At 40.4% G+C, this 24,251-nt stretch overlaps 1 protein-coding gene across 4 annotated transcripts in view; it reads right to left on the bottom strand.

Moving 5' to 3' along the window:
* PAM (peptidylglycine alpha-amidating monooxygenase) overlaps positions 1–24,251 on the bottom strand; it is a 207,482-nt gene that overhangs the window by 157,621 nt on the left and 25,610 nt on the right. For all 4 annotated transcript variants that reach the window (XM_060235639.1, XM_060235637.1, XM_060235636.1 and 1 more), the window contains exon 3: positions 8,358–8,415. In XM_060235639.1, coding sequence (XP_060091622.1) covers positions 8,358–8,415 — 58 coding nt within the window. The remainder of the gene's footprint in view (positions 1–8,357; positions 8,416–24,251) is intronic.

A 24,251-nucleotide genomic window follows, 5' to 3' on the forward strand; every position in this document is an offset into this window, starting at 1 on the left:
AGATTGCTGGAGTGTGATAGCAAGATCTTAATTAATCTCAGCAATTAAGAAGGGAACCTTTATTTTGTTAGATTTATATCCTCCCCTACCCTGCAGGGCTCAGGACAGCTTACAACAATGTTAAAACAAATAAAAACACTCTGTTGGCTAAATCATACAACAATAGTAAGTCAGCATGCAAGACTGCAAATAGGTATATTTGCATAGTGCTCTAATAAGGTGCAACAAAGCTGTGTCCATAATTAACCAGTTGCACAGTGGGCAATCACTACTGGTAATCTCTGATCAGATATCATACAAAGGCAGAGATGAGTGAACCAAGGGAGACCAATATAACTGGACATCCATCACCTCAATCTCTAAGGCCTAGCATAATTGAAGAAGATCCTGCAGGGCCTTGATCTCACTTGGGAGAATGTTCCACTGAGCTAGAGCCAAAAAAGTTCTGGCTCTGGTTGAGGCTAAGCAGATGTCCTTTGGGCCAGGGACCACCAGCAGATGTTGATCTGATGACCATAGTGCTCTCTTAGGAACAGAGTGGGAAAGGAGGTCCTGCAGAATTTGCCTATCAATCTCTGATTCTGATATATTTATTTCCTTCAGAAGTCGACACAAACAAATGGTGACTAGGGATGAGCATGAATCAGAAAAACTGTGGTTGGTTCATCTCATTGCCTGAACCAGTGGTTCTTGCAGGTTTGTGTTTCATTTGAATTCTCAAACCAGTTCATGGTTTGTTTGTTCAGGAGGTGGTAGTACAGCCCTCTCAAGAGTTAATGATGCCAAACTCACAGAAAGTCTTCAGTAAAATCTCCTTCACCAGCCCACCAAGCTGGCAAAAATTTTATTTCAGTTACAGCTCCCCAAAAAGCAGGTGCCCACAGGAAAGTTCAGTTCTAGGCTTCGGGTCTGGTCCCTTAACCACAGCAATGAACACCTTCCCAGCTGGGAGACATGTTTTAAAAATTGCCCCACTGTGTGTGTGAGGAAAGGAATCCCTCAAGGCCTCCCCTAAATCAGCCATGCAGCAAACAACAACTGAACTAACTCTTGTCTCTTTGTGCTGCAAAGTGGTTGACTCCCAGACCTGCCAATCAACCTTTGGGTGTTTCTACGGCTCTCCAAAAGTTCGCCCCGAATGTTGCCTAGGAATTGTTTGAATCAGCATTAGGCTGTCTGGAGAACAAGCCGCAAAAATGAATCAAACAAACCACTATGGAAAAATGCAGTTTGATTTTTGGTTTGGGAATGACTCAAACAAACAAACCAGTTCAAAATGAATCACAAACTGGCCCAGTTCATGCTTGAACTGCGATTTGTTTCTCAGTTCATGCCAATCCCTAATGGTGACCATATAAATTGAGCTTGTTATTTCAGTTTGGCCAAACAAGTGTCAAACAACTGTTATGCTGTATGCTAATTTGCTGCTCACTCTTTACCTATATGTATGGACTGACAACTTCCATTTTGTGTATGCACACAAAAGTTTATATCTTGAATAAAATTGTGTTGGTCTTAAAGGTGCTACTGGACTCAAACTTCATTCTGCTTTCAAACAAAATTATATTCACTGTAATATAGCCAGAGTATACTATGTTAGTAAAATATTAAAATATAACTGCGTTTAGCCGTTTTAGCCTTTCTGGGCTTGCAATATGGTTGCCAAAACATTATCTCAAGCTTCCAGGGAGAAAAGCATATTAAACTGGAGAATATCTGGTTTTCTTTTGTTACTTTTAGAAACAATGCTATTAGTTGAGCCATTAAGATTTTCAGTGTAAGCAAGATAGTTTAAGAATACATTGATGGCTTAGTATTTATAATTAGAACTCAGGACTGACCATCTTTTCTAATGCACAGCATCCTTTCTAATGTATGGCTTTCTCTAATATATCAATGTTATATCCCTTTGTATCTATAATTTAAGTATTCAAACAGCAAGTCTATTTTTGGCCGTTGTCAAGAACATCATATCTCTCTATGCCTAACCTATATTTTTGTTCATTTTGGCCCTATTTTTCTCTAAACAGAGTACAACAGATCAGCCAACCACTATCATTTTCATAAGTTAAAAAAACCAGCATAAATTATTACCTACCAAATACATAAATATAAAATATGCTCCTTACTCACGATGGGCTTTGTTCAACTAAGGTAATATCACCAAGCAATAAAGATTTCTGTAATAACAATTGTGGAGTTGAGTAAAGAAATAAAAAAGCTACCCATCAATTTATTTCCACCCATATTTCAGATGGTAATATACCCAATAATGTTCATATGAAAATGTTTGACGGATAGGGTCTTACCATCAGTCAGTAAAGGAAAAAAATACATTTATTTACAGGTCAGCCATATGTGTGAAAATATGGGAAGGAGAATGAAAGATAAATTTCCTGGCTGAGGGGCTTGCTGTCAGATGCAATTCTTCCAAGTGTCAGTAGCATCCCCTTCAACTGTCACCAAAATTCAGTAGTAACGTGCAGCTAGTATCAGACCTTATACTATTTGTGCTATTTATGTGCTACTGTGCTATTTGCCCTTACAAAATTATAAAATAGTTTAAAGCCTAGATGGAAGAATATTATTTTTTTTCTGAATCATGAAAGGAACATGTCACATTCACTTCAATCTTAAATACTACAGACACACTCAACCCTACTGCAATATTTGTGGAGAACAGGCACAACGTTCTATAAATATATATATTTTAAGGATTCTACAGAGCAGCACAATTTCCATTTAGATATTATTGCCCAAATTCAAAATGTCGGATGTGTAATTCTACATCACCATACAATCACACAGTGGGCAAAAGGAAAGGAAACAGTTACATGGAACATTACATAGAAGTCTACAGGAAGCCCATCCCCTTATCCTGAATCATGAGAATTGTAAGTTCCTGCCAATAAATTCAGAAGTGGATCACCACAGCCTATGCACTAAACCATGTAGTTTAAAAATATAAAAGAAAATAAACCCTGAAGTCTTCAAGTGCCAAAGCTTCTAATATATTTGTGAAAACTGGTATAGACAAAACATACATTACTGATACCGACTCTTTTAATATTTCCAAACTCATGGTGACAGTGAAAACACTTATATTTCACAGTGATATTCAGCTTGTTTTTTTTAAGTAGGTGACAATGTCTGACATCAAGGAAAACGTTTCACACATTCAAACTTGAGGATAGGAAGGAGTATGTGAGAAAGTTACAGCTCTGTGAAAAACTGGTATGTGATATGAGGCAAATTTACAGTCAGACTCTTCCAAAAGATGTATCTTATTGAAAGAAATAATCTACGTAGTATTTGTTATTTGGTAGTCATGAGGTCTCTAAAATAAATTTCCTCTTCCATTTTTTTAATACTGACATGTGCAGCATATGCTTTTAGCCCAGTTCCTATGCATGTTTATTGATAAATAAACACTGTTAATTTTAATAGATGTTTGCTTTTTTGTAGCTCTGCAAAAATTCCTGCCCTAGTCCATTTAGTTAAAAGGACTCACCCAGGGTTTTTTTGGTAGAAAAAGCCCAGCAAGAACTAATTTGCATATAAGGCAACACCCCCAGCCAGAACTGCCAGCTGGTACTGTGTTCCTGCTCCAAAAAGAAAAAAAGCCCTGGATGCACCAAGGTGTATGTAAAAGTCACTGTGTTTTGTAGAACAGGTTATGCACTACAATACTCTGAAGACTCCTTAATGAGTTATGGGTTATGGTTTCTGGGTTTTAATCAAATGACTGAAAAGATTCCAAACAAGTAGAAACAACAGGCCTAAGAAAACATAAGCTGAAATTTGTTACTACCAGCATCCTCTGGATATTCATTACTAGGTGTGTACTGGGATGCAAACTTTGGTCTCCTCCTTTTTATTTGATTACTGAGAAATTCAGCCTATAAGTGTTCAAATACTGTACTGCCTACAAAAAAAAGAGGAATAGCACTTGCCTTAGATGGCCCTGTCTGCTAAATCTTATCAAGATTTAATAACAATATGTCACAACCAACTTACGATGACCATAAGTGCTTGCCATTGTTTTCCTCTGCAGAATTTCCCTTGGTGATATCCATCCAAGTACCAACCTTGCTTCCAAGATCTGATGAGACTGGGCTATACCATGTCACATTCCCTCCCCTTAACAGCAGTATTTCCTATATATAAATAATGCCAAGGAGCACTGCTCCTTAAGGCAGTTCATGCAGATTCAGTTCTTGTAGCTAGTGGCTCACAAACATACAGTGCATTGCTGCAATTTTTTAATTAATAGAAGACCTAACACACAATTAAAAAGGTAAAGGTAGTGCCCCTGTGCAAGCATCGAATCATTACCAACCCATGGAGTGATGTTTTCACGGCAGACTTTTTACGGGGTGGTTTGGCATTGCCTTTCCCAGTAATCTACACTTTGCCCCCAGCAAGCTGGGTATTCATTTTACTCAGGGCTCTTTTTTTAGCAGGAGCTCCTCTGCATATTAGGCCACACACCCCTGATGTAGCCAATCCTCCTGGAAGTTATAGTAGGCCCTGTACAAAGAGCCCTCTAAGCTCTTGGAGGATTGGCTACATCAGGGGGGCGTGGCCTAATATGCAGAGGAGCTCCAGCGAGAAAAAGAGCCCTGATTTTACTGAACTCGGAAAGATGGAAGGCTGAGTCAACCTTGAGCCAGCTACCTGAACCCAGCTTCCACCAGAATCGAACTCAGGTCATGATCAGAGCTTGGACTGCAGTACTGCAGCGTACCACTCTGCACCATGGGGCTCCTAACACACAATTACTTAAATGCTATACATGTAATTATTTTAAAAGATTCTAATGAAAAAGCCAACAAATAATGAACAACAATACTTCTCTTCATGTTGTAAGCCACCCTGAGCCTGCTTTGGCGGGGAGGACGGGATATAAATAAAATGTATTATTATTATTATTAAACTGTATGCCATGACAGAACTACTTGTGTGCCATAAAGAACACATTCATTAGATAATTTAAGATTCCTACAAGCCCAAAATACCTACCCACAGACAGGTCCACCAAGGAGTGAGACAAAATTCCAGAGTCTTGACCATCCTGCTCAGAGGCCCATGCAGCTGCAGGTCACATGATTTGTTTTTAATATGCTGTTTGGATTGGTGCAAGGAGAGATCACAGTTTGTCTGGAAAAGTATGGTAGCTCTTGGCAGTCCTGCTCACTAACTTTACTTGAATGATTCACTTCTCTAGCAGTCTAAACTTCCAACCAATCAGCTTCTGCTGTATGGGTAATTCTGCTCCATCTCTGCATCAGGCAGGACTGGATATTCAATTATCGTAGATACATGAGACAGCAGAACTAAATGAAGGCAAGGCAAGCTTCCCCTTCACTCTGGATGCGTCATTCCTCATCTCCTACTAATCAGGATACACATGGTTTGCTCTTATACAGAATTCTTCCTCTTACCATTCTAAAAGAAACCTTGCCAGGTGTAAGACTGAAGTATGCTGAACTTTAATTTAGAAAGCAACTGTCTATCAGCCATCAGAAACACTGTTGTGCAGCATCTCTCTCTCCCCTCCTGTCAGTCATTTTTCATTTTCTCCCAGGATTCAGTGTCACAGGCAAAAGTCATTCACTGCTGAATTAGCTTTACATCATCTCTGAAAAAAGTTTACTTTTGATTTTTGCTATTGTAGGTACAACTACAGAGCATAAGCAAGACACTGAAGTCCACTTGTCAGCCCCAGGATATGTAATCAATACATTAAATATAATTCAGTCTTCTTATGGGGTAAACAGTATAAAGCATACATGGCCCATTTCATGATCAAATAGTACTATTCTTCATTATTTTAACAAAAATGTCAACATCATTCAAAGATTAAATTATGTACATTGGGAAGGGGTATTGCTGGGAACTGCCAATTCAGTCTAGATTCAACTCTCTTTTTCTCCAGTTATTTTAATGTATGACTATAGTGTAATTAAGATATCAGAAACAATATTTGTTTGTGATGGTCACAAATCTGGATAACTGGCAGCCTCACATGCTCCCTCCCGCCTCCATGTGAAAATACTACAGATTAATCTGGCCTTACTACAACATCCAGTTGTGGGCATCTTCCCTAACTGAGGTTTGTTTCTAACCCCATAAACTAAGGGTTCTTAACCAAGATTAACATATGATTAATAATCTCAGTTACTGGGAAAGAAACAAACCTCAGTTGTTGATAGGACTCACATTTTGGCATCACAGCCTACTGGCTTTTAGTTGAAAATTCCATCTTCCATTTATGCAAGCTGTGCAAGGAAAGAATGCATGGAGAGAGGAGAGCTGTGGCTCACTGGTAGAAAACCTGCTTTGTGTTCAGAAGGTCTCAGGTTTAGTCAAGAAATATTAAACAAACAGAAGGAGCAGTAAAAGGAGTTCTCAAAATTAAAAAGTTTCAAGAGAATTTTACAAATAGCTTTTAGTTATTTTTATACTCCACTTGACAACATTAGAAAGGGGCATTATTCCAGACATACAGCATCACACAAGACTGATTGTCATTTTATAACTCTGAAAAGATGCTATGAGCTTGGTACCATTTACTCATTGCCCTCTTTAACTAAGATGCCAAAACATACTTAGCTGTTTCTCCAGCTAGTGTAAGTACTATAATACACCACTATGTGAAGAAAGAGGAAAACTGGATGTCACCTGTGTCATCTCAGATCAGAGCCCTTGCCTTCAATCTGCTAGGGCTGTCCTCCCAGGCTCCTCTAAGGCCAAACATGATTTTCTAATAGTGATTACAAAGTCCTACCAGGCTTACCCTTCTACACCTCCATGCTCTTCCACTGAGTGCAGTCCATACCTGTGTCACCTTATCTAGACTCCCGACTGCCAAGCCCCCAAAAGGTTTCCTGGACAGCTCCTAGCAATACCTGCTGCTGCTGGGTCTGGCGTTTTGCACCTCCTAGCCTCTGCCTCCAGCCCCTTGCCTGGCTCTGACTCCTCCCCAACTTCCCTGGGTCCAGCTCCTCTTCCTAAGGCCATTCCCTTAGCTTCCTGATCCCTGCTGGTCCTCCTGCTCCATCCAGGAGTCTTGCTCATATGTTCTTATGACTCTGCCCCCCAGCTTTGCCTCTTCATGCCAGCATCCTCCACTCTGGCTTCATATACCTCCTACCCCACCTCTGCTTCCTAACACTTGCCCAGGCCTGCAGTTTTTAACCTTCCTCCCCCCACTTCTGGGATGGGCCGCACTCTCCCAGTGGTGTGCCTCTGGTTTCCAGTGGTGTCCAGCCTGGCTGTTTTTAACTCCAGCTTGGCTGCAGGAGGCACCTTGCCACTATTCAAGTTTCATGGGCCACTTTGGGGGGCCACACCAGGTGTATATCTGATTGATAACTAGGTGGTACAATAAGGAACATTTAAAGTGTTGCACATTATACTAACCAAACCACAACACACCTTTCCTTTCACAAAGAACAGTAAAAATACAAAGAGACTTGTTTCCTCTAACACAGCCCATGCTAGTGCAATTATGAAAATATACTATAATAATTTCATCAAATCATGTCTGTTAAAGAGAAGCAAGTTTTTTTTAAAAAAAAAACACCCTACTCTCCCTTCTTCAGCCTACTAGCAGTGTGAGTACAATGCAAGGATAACAGCTTTCTTTCCCATTTAAAAACCTATTTTTAACAAGGAGGGGGGGAAAAACTTTACACTACATGCATACATATAGTTAACAATATGTCAAAAACTTTTCTAGAAACACTTGATCTTTTCCTGGCCATTCCTCACAGTTTTCCTTTCTGTTATTTACAGCCTTACTAGCAAAGTCAAATGTTTGTGAGCAAAATGGAATTTTTTAAAAAAATTGAGCATTTTGAGAATATGCTTAACAGATGGCACGTACTTTACTGGCCTAGTTACTTAAATTAAACATTGATACACTGCTGTGGTACAGCTTGTCATTTATCTGTCATCTCACTCATGCCTCAATACTAAGCAAGTATATTTTGCAGACAGGTAAGATCTTACTGTGCCTACTGCTTATTGTAAGTGCAAAGAGATTTACAGCCTGAACCAGCAGGTAAATAAACAGCTTGTACAATGGAGTGGAATTAAGTATCCAGCCACAGACAGAAAGCCAATACTTTACAAATGGGAGCGCTTGGGCCCAGCTGCCAAAGGCATCTACATGAAACTCCTTAAGTACTATTACTCATAAGTGTCTCCAGATACAGTTTGTTATCCCCACCTTAAGTGGTTCCCTCTACTTTGCTTCTACATTAGGCATGATGTATGCGTTACAAGTGAAGGAACAGGAACATGACTGATTCCCCTGACTGTGATTTTCTTGACACTTGGGTAATACTCACCTACATAGGCTTCCTCTTCCACTGGCAACCGCAGAGACATGCACAAGTAGGTATCAGACTATCAGACAGGGGAGAAGCAAGAACACAACAGGGAAAATATTAGATATTTATTTTTTTTAATGACAAAATATCGTTTCACTGAGAAACAGCTCACCATACATATGCATTTTGTTAGTACTGCCTTGGGGTGGTGGGTGGGGGGCAAGAATCAGCAGCCAGAAATACTAAGTTCCTTCTTTATGAAATGTTATCTGTTAGACTCTTCTGAAGATGCTTTCATGTCCACAATTCACTAGGATAACAATGATGAAATTCACACACAGTAAGCTTTGCTCATCTATAAAGGACTATTTCACAGGACAGTTAGCATTGCATCTGTCTAGGAGGTGGGGAGACATGGATTCAAATTCCTGGTCAAAATTATTTATTTACGTACCTAGTTTTACATAATTTATATTCTGCCTTTCTGCCATCACAAGGGCCAGCAACACAGCTAACATATTAAAATATACATGATAAAATCACATTTTAAACTCATTACAATCAACCCTTCCCTCCCCCAACACACATACCCATCACTAAAACAATTTAAAACAGAGCTAAAATATGTACAAAAACAACAATAAAAATACCACTAAGGGAGGAGGGATGATTAAGGGAATGCCAAATGAAACAAAAAGTTTTCCCCTACTGACAGAAGTCTCCCTGGGGAGAGAATTCCAAAGTTTTGATGCCAGAACTGAGAAGACTCTCTTCTTGGTTGCCAACAGTCTAATCTCAGCAGACAGGCCACCCAAATCATGGCCTTCACAGATTATCATAGTAATTGAGTAGGTTCATAAGGGAATAGGCAGTCCTTCAAATATGATGATCCCAGGCCGCATAGGGCTTTGAAAACCAGCACCTTGTATTATGCCTGGAAATAAACTGGGTGCCAGTGTGATTACCCAAGACTGGAATTATATTATTCTTATGATACACTCTAGTCAACAACTTGGCTGCAGTGTTCTGTACCTATTGAACATATGAACATATGAAGCTGCCTTATATTGAATCAGACCCTTGGTCCATCAAAGTCAGTATTGTCTTCTCAGACTGGCAGCGGCTCTCCAGGGTCTCAAGCTGAGGTTTTTCACGCCTATTTGCCTGGACCCTTTTTTGGAGATGCCGGGGATTGAACCTGGGACCTTCTGCTTCCCAAGCAGATGCTCTACTACTGAGCCACCATCCCTCCCCTTGAAGTTGCCAAATACTTTTCAAGGGCAGTCCCATGTAGAGTGCATTGCAGTACTCCAATGTAGATGTAACCAGATCAAACACTATACTTACCACAGCTGGCAGATCTTTTACTGGGTAACCTTAGGCCAATTCAGATGATATGGCTTTGGCACCTGCTTGTCCAATTTATATGGATACCTTTCAGCTTGCGGAGCCAGAGAATGAGAAAAAGATCCTTGGACAGGTAAGACCTACCACCTGTGTTGTTGACTCTTGCCCTTCCTGTCAGAGGGGGGCTGGATGAGTGGGTAAGTGGAGTAGTATATGCTTTCTTGGGGTTAGGGGTTGTACCACCCATGCTCAAGGAGAGAGTGATTAGACCTACTATACTCTGACCTGGATAGCCCAGGCTAGCTTAATCTTTTCAGATCTCAGAAGCTAAGAAGGGTTGGCTCTGGTTAGTATTCAGATGGGAGATCATCAAGGAAGACTAGGGTCATTACAGAAAGGTACGCAATGGCAAACCACCTCTGAACATTTCCTGCCTTAAAAATCCTACAGGGTCACCATTAGTCAACTGCAACTATACAGCCAAAAAAAAAAAAAGCTCTACTATGTTGGAGAACTTCCAGCCAATCTTCCATTTTGGGCCAAAGGCTTGAATAGGATAGTTGTTTCTCAGTTCCAAGGGCTCTTGGAAGAGACTGATTTTTTGGACCCCATGGCTTCATGCTGGAGTTTGGAATAGACTGCTGTTTTCTCCTGTGCTCATGACATAGATTTAGACAGGGGAAATGTGACCCTGTTAATTCTGCTGGATCTCTCAGTGGCTTTCAATACTATTGACCACAGTATCCTGCTGAGCCACCTCTTGGGACTGGGAGCACTGTGTTACAGTGGTGTGAGTCCTATCAGGGATGGGTAGTCTCAGAGGGTGGTGTTTGGGAATTCCCTCTCTGCTCCATGGATCCCACAGAGTTTGGTCTTATCTCCCATGCTATTTAACACATATGTGAAGCTACAAAGAGAGGTCATCAAGAGGTATGGGGTGCACTGTCACTAATACATGGATAATACCCAGCTATATCTTTCTTTCCCACCTAACCAGTTCGGTGTAGTGGTTAAGAATGACGAACTCTAATCTGGGAGAAGTGGTTTTGATTCCCCACTCCTCCACATGTAGCAGCTAAGTGACTTTAGGTCAGTCACAGTTTTCTCAGAGCTATTCTCTCAAGAGCAGTTCTCTCAGAGCTCTCCCAGTTACACCTACCTCATAAGAATGTTTGTAGTGGGAAAAGGAAGAGAACAAGATTGTAAGATGCTCTAAGACTCTGTATGAAGGGCAGGGTATAAATTGATTTCTTCTTCCCCTTCTCCTCTTTCTTCTAATTCTAAGGATTCTGCTGATATTCTGAACCAGTGAGTCAGTAAGGGACTGAATGAGGGTGAACAAACTGAAACTTAATCCTGACAAAGAGGTTCTCTGCATTAGTAGAAAGGCTGACCACAAACTTCTGATTTCTCCTTTGGATGGGATTATACTCCTTTTGAAAAGCCAAGTTTGCAGTTTGTGAGTTCTACTCAACATAGTAGTCACCTTAAAAAAAACAGGTAGCTGTAGTGGTTCAGAGTGCATCAACTGCATCTGTTTTTAGGCCAATCAAGTCAGACCTAGCCACAGTGATTAATGTGTTACATCTAGACTGGACTATTGCAATGTGCTCTACTTGATGCTACCCTTGAAGAGTGTTTACAGGCTGCAGCTAGTGCAAAATGCTGCAGCTAGACTACTGGCTGGGGTCAACAATAGGGAGCATGTGACCCCAATAGTACAGCAATTACAATGGCTACCCATCTACTCCTGAATCCAATTCAAGGTGTTCATTTTGACTTTTAAAGCCCAACATAACTTGGGACCAAGAAAGACCATTTCCTACCATATGTTCCTGCCCAGGAATTAAGATCACAGGGAGAGACTCTCCTTATGGCCCCATCGATCAAAGAGCACATTTGGTACATACACAGGAGAGAGTAGCCCCTCTATAACAGAACAACTTCATCCCCAAAGAGGTGCACCTGGTAATCTCACTTGTAATCTTTAGGAGGCAGCTGAAGATGGTTTTATTTAAAACTGCATTTGGTTAAGTTTATTAGCAGTTCTGAATTGTTATATTAATTTTTTTAAAAAACATTTTAACATATTTTATAAGTCACCTCAAGTTCTGTAAGGAAGACTGGTGGCTAATAAATGCTTTAAATAACTAAATATACATAGCACCCTAAGTGAATGAAAGGCAGAATAAAAACTGGCAGACAGAATGTTATGTGTTAATTGATGCATAATACTGTTTTGCTATATTGCACTATAGATGACCCAGCTGATCTCATGAGCTATTTACTGTAGCAGATACTAATAATGTAGAAAATAAATACACTGTCATGGAGCTCTGCATAGAACAGTTTCCAGGCTAAGATTTTTGTGCCAATCACTCAGAAATGTAGCATGTGGGGGGGGGGCTTGTTAAGGAGGAAGAAAATTCTTTTCCACTATGAAAAAATCACTTGAACTGCACATTTTGTTCTGACATCAGATGGCTGTCTCTCTGTTATGTGGGTTTCCACAGATAAAGAAGAGAGGCTGGTTTAGAAGAATATTGAATGATAGAACAATCCATATGGAAGTTTAGCCACATAATGTATTCCCTTTGAAATGAATGGAAACAAGCCCACAGCATGCTGGATTGTGGCCCAAATGCACTTCAAATCTCTTAAAAATTCTCTGCAACTATGCCCTGAAAGCTTCTGGAGGAACACATCTGCAAATCAATAGTACTCCATGGCTAAGCACATCTTCCCAAATCACACATTCTTTCCTACTCAAACTTCTCTCTTTATGCAATATTAAACATAATTACGTAGTCTACTTTGGTCACAGGAACATAAACACTGGAAATCCATAACAGTGGCAGCAAGCTCCTAATTCCAATTAACATTAATGAAAATTAATCAAGATAACATTGCCCTTAGAAATAGGGTTAGGGTTAGAGATGAGCAAAACTATAATTTGTAATTGTCTTCAGTGCAAATTGAAACATGACAACCCTGTACTGACAGCCGTTACTTTAGTAGACCCTGAAGGTGGCTGTTGCAGTGAAACAGGAGATATGCACCAGCTGCATCTCGTTTTATAAGTCTCTGCATCACTTTAATGGTTGCAAGTTGGAATTGTTTCAGAAATCCAAGCCTTTTAAGACCTCTTATTTTTAACTTACATTTAAGCATCAGTAACATGAGCTGCAGTTAAAAGGGATAGAAAGTAAATACAGTGGTTGCATTCCACACAGTGTGTTTATTTAAAACATTTATATCCTACTCTTCCATTCAACTACTGGATTCTGAGTGTGGGTTACAACACACCAATCGAAGTTTTAATTAAAAACCCAGGCCAATGGGCAACAACTACTAAATTTACCATCACTAAAACCTATTGTTAAAAGATATCAGATTAATCTATTATCATGACAGCATAACCAGCAAGGGCTTTGTGGCTTTGGCCACAAAGAACCCTCTTTAGCATGCAGAAGAGTGCCAGCAGAAATCATGAGAAACAAGTTTCCTTCAGGAGGAAATTACGAAGACAAAAGGCAGCCCTTTGTTTCACAGCCATCTACCATATTTTGAATAAAGACAGATGAAGAACCTCAGTGCCTGAGCAGGTCTACATGAGAGGAGGTGATCCCTGAGATACTGTCAAGGCCAGTTTCAGGATTGTGTGGGCCCTACACAAAGGAGTATAACCAGGCCCTCCTTCCCCTTTGGTATAGCCCCTTTTTCCTCCAATCACATGCCTTCCACGGCTCCTCCCCTTTCTTCTTCAACAGCTTCCTTTTCTATTTCTATTTGTTTACTATGGTAAAGATAAATCATACAAAATTGTGCTTTTATAGTTACTTTTATTGCTTTGTATAAAACCTGATAAAAGAAAATATGCCTTCTATTATTTTGTCTGGTGGGCATTCAATAAAATTGGTATTATTTGCGTAGAAACAATAAAAGTATCATTCTGAAGGAACCTCAGTCTCAAGGTCTGCAGAAAAAATTCTCCACTTTCATCATTGAAAGTGAGGAGGCCAATCCATGTCTATCCAAAATACTTATGAAACTGAACAATTCTAACATAATGAAAATTGTTCATTAGGAAGTATCAAATAGAAAGAAGGAAACTTAATAACATCAGCAGCGGATCAAAGGAGTATTAAATTAAGAGAAGAAAATAAAACTTATTTCAAATACTGAAAAATGCATTACTCAGTATTTTAAACAAAGAATTACATATTTGAATCAACTAATTCAATCCTCCAACATGTATCACAATCCAAATTCTGAATACTAGGCTTTATACATACACACTGATTTGTGTGTATATATATGTGTGTGTGTATGTCAACTTCCTTGAGGGCCCTAATTAGATACAAAGATGGCAAAGTATATTTTTACTTGTGAGTACTCATAATGATCAACATACGCACCATGAAAAATCTAATGTTTAAGTTGTGGCAACTGCAACAAAACTGATTTGACAGCATCTACCCCAATATATAGCACTCCAAGTTGTCTGAAACAGAGCTTTCAGGGTTAGTTTTAGCAAATGCTGTAAGGAAACTTTCTAGTATTATGTTCATCCAGGTGGTGAAATGAATAAATGTTATATAAATTTTTTAAAAAAATTTCTTGCCAGAAGTGTTTGTAGCTTGCATCAATATGAGATTCCAGTTGTGGGGAGAACACAGCACAATGCATGCCTGAAAGTGTTTGTCTAAACAATAATTTGCACCCTTTTGGCACAATTATCACAATATTGGTCCTAATTTTAGACACCAACAATCCATACGTCATACACCAACAATCCATCCTCATACGTCTGTCATCCACACCTTTTTCTTGTTGTATCTATGACATGCAGAAATTTCAAAAAATTCTCCTTGATGTCCACTGATGAGATGGGGAGTAGTGTCATTAGTGGGCAATTTGTCGACATCTTAGCCTCCTTCATCATAAAGTAATAAAGTTGCCATTTTCCACTTTACTGCAATGTGAAGTTTCCAAAATGGTGGTGGAGGGGGAGAATGTAATTATTTCATAACAGCTACTCATTATCTCCCACAGGCAGCTCTCACTGTTTGACCAATGACTGACTAAGCCCAGCTCTGACAGCTAGAACTGGATACTGTGGACACAAACCATTCAAGACTTTACCACCAACACTTTGAACTGAGCCTTGAAACCAAGGGGAAACCAACGCAAATTGTTCAACATACAAACTGTGGGGCTCACACACTTGAGCCCCCAGACCCCACAAAGCCTGAAGACAGAAATGTGGGTGGATCACGCATTTGGCATATCAGCCTGAGCCACCCACGTTGTGTCTGAAAGGCTGAAAGGGCGCAGACATCTTACACTCATATTCTTGCTTCCTTTTGCTGTATTCTTGATAAATTGCTGGCTGTATCAAATCTTGGGGGCTATGAAGACATAACCTCATGCATGCTTCCTGTTTCATTAACTGCCTGAGATGTATAGATTAAACCAGGACTTGCAGAGAGCAAGCTTTCCTCACTTCCTCAATACACGTGTCGAGAGTCTTCATTCCTACATGTGGCGCCTCGAAGCAGGTACAGCTCAGCTCCCGGGACAAGGGAGAGCTCCTGCTTTCAGGTGTCACCTGGCACAGCCCAGCAGCTCAGTTCCTACTTATCAAACGCCTGGCATACGGCCCTGAAGTGCGCACTCCGTCGTTCTCCAATGACCCCTTTCATTTGGTAAGTAATGGGTGGACAGTTTTCTCAGGCTGAGCAGAAACATTTATGTGAGTTATAAGTTTTTGATCCAAAAGTCCGGTGGGTCCATGACTTCTGGCAAACTTAAGACTCTGTTACAAGAGATCAGTAAGCAATGCCCCTGGTATCCAAAGGGAGGTTCCTTTAAACTTTGGGACTGGGAGAAGATAGGGAAGACCTTTCACACAGAGACCCAAGCTTCTACTGAACTTCTGAAAGTCTGGCATAAATGCAGTTAAGCAGTAGAGAAATTTATGCCCGTTTCTAACCCAAGCCAACTCTCCAAAGATTGTTTCCTAAAAAGCACTGGCCCCCCTCTTCTTCCTCCTCCTTTTCCCCCTCCTCCACCAACAGATCCACCCGTGGGCCCACCATCTAATGCCCCGAGATGCATGGTCTGTGCAGTTTTGGAGAAGGAACCTGATCAGGCTAAATTGGAAGATGTCCCAGAATTGGCAGAAATGTTGTCTGTTTGCCCTGTACATTTGACAGGGGAAGAGTTGCCTGACCTTTTATCGGTAAAGAATATCAGAGATATGGGCATAGGGAAACCAGCCCATAGTTTTGCAACTATCTGTCAAAACCCACAAGAGCCCTGTTTAGTCTTTATCAACTGTCTTCGGGCAGCAATCAGAAGACAGGTTGATAATCCTGATGCAGCAGGAAAATTGATGATAAGCTGCAGTACTGCAGTCTTGAGCTCTGCTTATGGCCTGAGTTTGATCCTGGCAGAAGCTGGTCTTAGGTGGCTGCCTCAAGGTTGACTCAGCCTTCTATCCTTCCTGGGATGGTCAAATGAGTACCCAGTCTGCTGGGAAAAAAGCGTAAAGACACACTTTACTTTGCAGCCGTGCTCAGTGCAGCAGGCTGAAGTTGCTGCTCGTAACAAAGGTCTTTCAGCTATGCATGAATCTCTCCAAATTGACCTTGATTTGATTGGCTATATTTTAAATATTGCAGGTTTTAATTTCTTGTTGTTACTTTTCTCATTGCTCACTATTTAAAGTCATTTTAATCTTCCTGATTATGCTGTTAACCTGTGTGGTTTGCAAACTAACATAAAAACATAAAAGAGGCTGTATTGGATCAGACCAAAGGCCCATCCAGTCCAGCACTCTGTGTCATTCAGCAACCAATATACGTGTCAGTTTGGTGTAGTGATTAAGTGTGTGGACTCTTATCTGAAAGAGCTGGGTTTGATTCCCCACTCCTCCACTTACAACTGCTGGAGTGACCTTGGGCGGTCATAGCCCTCTCAGAGGTTGTTCTGGTTAAGAGCAGTTTCTGTCAGTACTCTCTCAGCCCCACCCACCTCACAGGGTGTCTGTTGTGAGGGAGGGCAGAATATAGATCCGATGTCTTCTTCTATACATACACACATACACATATATATGTATATCTATACTGTGGCTAATAGCAACTGATGGACCTCCGCTCTGTATTTTTATCTAGCCCCTCTTGGAGCTGGCTATGCTTGTAGCTGCCACCACCTCCTGTAGCAGTAAATTCTACATGTTAGTCATCCCGAAGGTGAAAAAGTACTTCCTTTTATCTATTTTAGCCTGACTGCTCAGCAATTGCATTGAATGCTTAGTAGGAACCAAAAGCAATTAGCACACTTACCCATTTTTTTTCTCATTGCTAACAACTCTGCTCTGAACTTGCACACCAGCCCTGCAAGGCGGGCCAAGTACAAACAACAGGCTTGTGCAATGAAGACAGAAAAACACCCCACAAAGTCTTACTGCCAATACAGGAGCGGCAGACAGACAGATTTTTTTTTACCAAAAGTTGCTCCTTCCCCCATAGAAGAATTTTTTTAATTAAAACAAACAGAAAAATAAGGGAAAAAAACAGCCCTGCAAGCCACCTTTTTGTGTGGGGCAAGACTGACTCAATTTGAAAAGGAAAAACTGAATAATTACCAGAACAAAATACCAGAACGGCATAGCGACATGTGCTTCCAGCCATTTCTCTCTCTCTCTCTCTCTCTCTCTCTGCGTTTAGAGAGGAAACAGGAAATGAGCAGAATTTCACTGCGCAATAAATAGCTTAGTGCTTTTTTGCATGAAGGCATGTCACCCTTTATTGCTCTGAAAAGCAAAGGGCAACCTCATTTTTAACCCTAGCTTTCCTTTTCATGAACAAAAAAACAAACATTCTTTATCAGCCATGTGAGATAGAATTAATTTTGTTTTTCTCTTGATTTAATCTCAAGTGTGTTCTAATATTTTCCAGAGTTAAGATATTGTCTCACATGCACACACACCAGCAGTAAAAATGGCCCTGGTGACTTCACATTGCCCTTAAAAGCGTGCATCTGAAAACTTGTCCCCTCTGGAACAGCAGCAACAAACAATGGTTCCAGACATACATCCTCCCTCTTGCAAGAACACAAGGGGGGGGGGGTGATAACATATTTTATTATGTGCCTGTTAGTTTTGTACATGCTAGACAAGGCCTTCATCTATATTTTTGTATTTCTTTTGTTGAATTTCATTTTGCTTTACCTGTTTTTCTGAATTTGTTGATTTTTGTACACAATAGAACATTTAATTCCGGCATGGCATTTCATGTAATTCCACAGGTCAAGCTATTGTGGAACATGCTAATCAGACATTGAAAACAACTCTTTAAGAACAATTAAAAGGAGTGAAAATGGAGGTTTTTATCTAAATGTGGCTTCAAATTGAATTTGGTCTTATTAACTTGGCATGGTTCAGCTCCCCTTACCTGGGGATGCAGACATGCTGCTGTGTTTTCTCTTGCAGGTCTTTTGTGGGTTCTGGCACGTTGTATTCGCCTGGCTAAAGATGGCATGGCATCAGGGTCTCCCAAATCTGATTTCCAATTTCAATCTCAGCCTCAAACGCTGGAAGAGGCTGGGCAAGAGCCTTCTCCAGAGAATTTGGTGGCTGCTGTTTTTGTTACTCACAATGAAATCCATGACTAGTCTCTATTGTTTGTATTTATGTATTTTGTCTCCTGTCAAAGCTATTAGTTTTACATTTATCACAATTTTTCATCTTATTTTGAATTGCTTCACAATTTTTATTCATTTAAATTTGAAAATATCTTTTTGTTGTTGGTTCTGAATTTTTATTTTCTGAAAAGAACAGTGTTTTAAAATATTATCTCACAAATTTTGGTTCCTACAAGACCTCTTTTCATTTGAAGTTATAGCATATGTTATAGAAGAACATCTGTACCCTTCCTTGGATAAAACTACCCTCTCACTGTGCATCTTCTCTTTTAAGTCTTGAAAAACTAATACTTTGTTTTATCAGTGACGCAATTATTCTGAGTGTCATGTTTCTCATAGAAATATCTTTTCTTGATCTGTTGGTAATTTACTAGGCAGAATTCCTGAAAACTCTTGGTCTTCATTAGAAATCTAGATTTTAATAATGTTCTGCATTCCTCAAATGTATATCTTCAAATGCTCTCTTAATGTCATTTATGTTCCATCTATGAACTGTGCATATCAATCTTCCTATTTAGCTATTTGCTGAACCTCTTACCTGTGGAAAGAGGCATCTACATGCTTATCTATTTTATTTTATGCCTCTAGAGTATCTTGTTAGAGTTTGACCTTTGTTGAGTGTTTCGTTTAGAAAACCCTTTCTATATTTCATATTCTTAACATGGTAGGACTCCAGTTCTGCTTGATTTTGTGATTCAATCTAGTTGACAGTCCTGGCCAGGCTTGCTATTAGAGGACACATTTCCATTTGCTTGTTTTAAGTTTCAGCCTCTCCATTATTTCAACCTTCTTCATCAAGGTGATGTTTTAGCACCCTGCTTTATGCATCAGTTTTGAATCATATCTTTGCATTGCCATACACATCTCCTTGGCTGTGCAAGCTCCTTACTAGGTTTTCTCCTAAGTTTATATATATATATATTGCATGCTTATCATAAATAGATTTAAAAATTGTTTTGTGTTTTTGACCAGGTATTAACCATAATTTGATTTCTAGGATTTTTTCATTGTGTTATTAAGTTTGCTCATCTTTTCTTTCAATATCCTGCGCAGGAAATCTGGACCTGCAAGTCAAGTTTAAATGTATGTTCATTATGATGGTTTTAAGAATTGCTGGTATGTCTGTTAAGAATTGTTTGTTTAAGGATTAATTATTATTTGCTTTTAGGATTTTGTTGTTAAAGTTTGTTGAAACCCACTCTCACACCTATGTGAGACCCACAGAACAAATTTTGGATGAGCTGGCACAGAGAAAAAGGGGGTTCAGTGGGACTTGATCAACCCACTGATTTCCAATGGTTTAAATTCTCTGATCCAGTTCTCTAATCATTTTGGGTCTGATCCCTTGTATACATGTATGTTAAAGCTAGCATTGTTCTATTGAGGCCTCAGTTTTATTTTGTTTGTATTTAAAGTTTTTTCTTCTTTTTGACAATTTCATATGTTCCAAAGCTATAGCAAAAGTTTTCTTTCCTTTTTGTGACCATTTTTATGATCCGGAGGTAATTCCAACTCTGGTAATCTCTTTTTGGAGCTCCAATCTTGTGCACAACTTCATGTTTTCTTTTTTTTAAAATTCGTATATGTTGCAACAAAGTAAAAAGCCTCTCATGAATCTCTATGTACATGCTTTCTATATGGGTGTACACTAGCATGAATCACGAGAAGTGATGCATAGGTTTATATTGTGAATTTGTATTCTACATAATGTATGGTGTATAAAACTTGCCCTTTAACATTGGAAGGGTAGAGACCTTGTCAAACTGAAACTCCATGTGAGGAGGAGAAAGGCTCCAGTCCAAAACAAGTGTGGTAATTTAGTTATGGCAATTTGTGGATAGCCAAGAAAAGCTTTAAAAGGAAAGAAGCATCTATTATTCTTGTATTGTTTGTTTGTTTCTCCAAGTATGTTTTCCAGGCTGTTCCATATCTACCCAAGGGTCCTGAAATTGCCTGGGCATGCCTCATTGATGTTGGAAGGAAGGCCTCCCCCAAAACTCCATCCAAACTGAGTTATGGAGACCACATTTCCAGGGAAATTCCTCTGCCTAGCAAAAGGCTAGAGGCCCCAGCAAGATCCCAATAAGCAGCCCCACGGCCACTTCCAAGTCGTACTTCCAAATAAAAAGAATTCCTTTTGGCTGCAATAGAAACACATTTCCCTGTGAAAAGATTGTCATGCATAAAGCACGCAAACTCTCCATGAAGAAAGAAGACCTTTTGTTAGACTAAGGGAGGAGGGGAACAAGAAATGAACAGTGAAATGGTTTTTATATTGTAATAATGAGCTAGTATGGACTGCCCATTTCTGGCACTGCTTTCACCTATGTTAATATGGCCAGTATGGATTGCCCATTTCTGGCCATTTCTGGCCATGCTCTCACCTACGTCTGAACATGCGTATCTTGATCACAATATGTTGTTTGCCATAAAGGCACATGAATTGATTCCGTTTATAACATGTCACTTGCATATGTCCCTCAGTATTGCTTATGTGCCTAGAAGTTAAGATATTCATCTTATATTTTTGCAACATAGCTAGTAATGTTTATTGATAAAAAATTTTCAATATCAAGATACATAGCTTTCCCTCATGCATGAAGAGCTTATTTTTTGGTAATTGACATTCCCATCCCCCTCTTGTCTCAACTGTGTTTTAACCCTGGTTGTTTGAAACCTAAATGAGAGCACATCATGCAATTTGGCCTACACTCTCAAGGAATTGTACAGTGCAGGAAGGGGAGAACTGATACCAGGGTGCTATGGTATAAATAGCGTAGCCTAGTTTCGTAGCCTAGTTTCAAAAGAGACCTAGTGGGCCCTCTAACGCTAGACTGCATACCCAGCCCCATGATGGAGACTTAAACAGCTCTGTAGTGGAAGGCTGGCTTGCCTAGCCAAAAGTATGCCTCTGAATAACCCTTCTCCCCCTATACATGTATCTTTTCTGGACGGACAAAAATTAAATACTAAGATGTGCCAGTGTGAATGCATAAATTCATCATTGTTTGTTTCCCACCTGTGGCTTATCTATTACCATATCTTTATTAGTACACTTTTTTCATTAACTCATTGTAATGTTATTTCATTCATTCCTGGGACTGTCAAGATCAAATTGTTATTTTGCTGCCCTTTGCAAGCAGCCATATAAAAAAGAAAAGAGTGGAATGTGGGGCTCATGTGATTGTGCCCCCAGACCCCACAAAGCCTGAAGACAGAAATGCGGGTGGATCACGCATTTGGCATATCAGCCTGAGCCACCCACATTGTGTCTGAAAGGCTAAAAGGGCACAGACGTCTTACACTCATATTCTCGCTTCCTTTTGCTAACACATGTATTCTTGATAAATTGCTGGCTGTACTGAATCTTGGGGGCTATGAAGACATAACCTCATGCATGCTTCCTGTTTCATTAACTGCCTGAGATGTATAAATAAAACCAGGACTTGCAGAGAGCAAGGTTTCCTCACTTCCTCAATACACGTGCCGAGAGTCTTCATTCCTGCAACAAACAATATGCTCTTAGCAGCCTACTCATCCCTACAGTTTGGTAGCTGCATTTTGGACAAATTACAGTTTCCAAACACATTTCAAAGATGGCCCCATTTAGAAAAACTACAGAAGTCGATTCTGGGTTTCAGGTCCAGATCCTTCATATTCACAAAGAGATGCAACTGATGAAATAACCAAAGATGGTTAAAGGCATCCCTGACAAGCATTGCCACCTGACCGCCCAGGAGCAGCAGACAAACTGGGAAGTGCCAAGCTGCACACATGGATTTTCAGGGAGAACACAAGCCAAACCAATTAAAAAAAAATTCTTTCCCCAGGTCATTCATGTGTCCAGCCAAGAGAACTTCTATCTTGCCTGGTTAAGCTTGAGTTTATTTTGCCCTATCGAGTTCACCACTAACCTCAAACTAGTTCAGAATCAAAAGGTGCTTTCACTGTTTCAAACATCAAGAAGTACTAAAAGATATATTTCACTGCTATATTCTGCAAGAATTGCTAACAAACCGTGTGAGCAAGTAATTAAGAAATATACTACTTTTATAGCAGGGGTGGCCAACGGTAGCTCTCCAGATGTTTTTTGCCTACAATTCCCTTCAGCCCCAGCCAGCATGGCCAGTGGCTGGGGCTGATGGGAGTTGTAGGCAAAAAACATCTGGAGAGCTACCGTTGGCCACCCCTGATATATAGGATAAAGTTCTCACTTGAAATCTAAAAACAGGTTGCTTACCTGTAACTTATGATTTCCAAGGGGTCATCTGTGCATTCACACTTCTGGGGAAGCACCAGCGCCAATCCCTGATTGGTACTACCAAAGTCCGGTATTTTTCATGCCCCACCCTCTGCAGGCATGCATAATAGCCCCAATGCGCATGCTCACAGAGCGAGCGCAGATATCCCACCAGTTCCCTTGACCGCCGCCAGTCTAAAGCGTGACCAGCAGCAGAGGGGAAGGAGGGTGGGTGGTGTGAATGAACAGATGACTACTCGAAGATCATATGTTACAGGTAAGCAACCTGTTTATCTTCTTAGTGGTCTCTGTGCTTCACACCTCTGTGAGATTAGCAAGCAAAGCTTACCTGGTGGTGGGTGCTGGCGGTCAAGCAGAAAGAGCCGATTGCAGAACCAGGTTACCCAGCTGAGCTTTATGTCGCTTCCTGACGTCCAGGGCATAGTGTCTCATAAAGACATGAGGCAACGCCCATGTCACGGCTGCACAAACATCTGTCAAAAGAGGCACCCTTGAGGAATGCTGTGGACGTAGCAATAGCCCTGGTGGAATCAGCCCGAACTGGACCAGGAAGTGGTCATTTGGCTAACAAATGGCAAAGTTTTATGGTCTCTGAAATCCATTTAGAGAGCCGCTGGGCAGCGACCTTAAGTCCCAATGTCGGAGGCGCATAAGAGACTAACAGATTCAGGTCCTTCCTGTAAGCCTTCGTGCGATGCAGAAAGAACAACAACGATAATTTAACAACCAACGCATGAAGTCACCGCTCCTCATCTGAGGAAGGTACGGCACAAAAGGTAATGTAACTTCCAAATTCAAGTGGAAACTAGACACCACTTTAGGCAAAAATGAAACGTCAGGTGCTAAGGATACCCCTTCTTCAGAGAACAAAATGTAAGGGGGATCATACTTCAGAGCCACCAATTCATCCACTCTCCTGGCTGAGGTAATTGCGACCAGAGTAAGGTAAGTACCGACCGGAGAAGTCCGATGTGTGACTGATCGACGTGGCGGTCAAAAAGGAACTGCCGGGATATCTGCATCAGCTCTGTGAGCATGCGCATTGGGGCTATTACGCATGCCTGTGGAGGGTGGCACGAAAAATTCTGGACTTTGGTAGTACCGATCAGGGATCGGCGCTGGTGCTTCTTCAGAGGTGTGAAGCACAGAGACCACGAAGAAGATCTCTCAGTTACATGGTCAGGTATCAACACAGACAGCAAGTTTCCTAAAACAGCTTTCCCCCCACTCAGTATGGTGGTATAGTCAATTCTACGAAATTGCAAGAGTGAAGCAATCAGAAAAAAAGGAGATTTATGGAATTATTGCTGTTAAAAATAGGTTGGATCCAAATCTGTGCTCTCCTACTAACAAAACTCTGAAAAAACTTCTGAATCCTAAAACACTGAATCCATGATCTAAATTTGTAATCAAACATTTAAAATTCAGCACCCTATAATTCTACCCATTTCATCAATTAAAAGTAAATAATTCAGACAAAGGGAGAACTTCAGTGATTGTACAAAGACTCATTACTTTTTATCTTTCAAGTTGTCAGTGGCCGATAAGTCATATAGGCCAGGGGTGGCCAACAGTAGCTTTCCAGATGTTTTTTG

The sequence above is a fragment of the Heteronotia binoei genome, chromosome 4 (assembly GCF_032191835.1).
Source record: "Heteronotia binoei isolate CCM8104 ecotype False Entrance Well chromosome 4, APGP_CSIRO_Hbin_v1, whole genome shotgun sequence".
Classification (NCBI taxonomy): domain Eukaryota; kingdom Metazoa; phylum Chordata; class Lepidosauria; order Squamata; family Gekkonidae; genus Heteronotia; species Heteronotia binoei.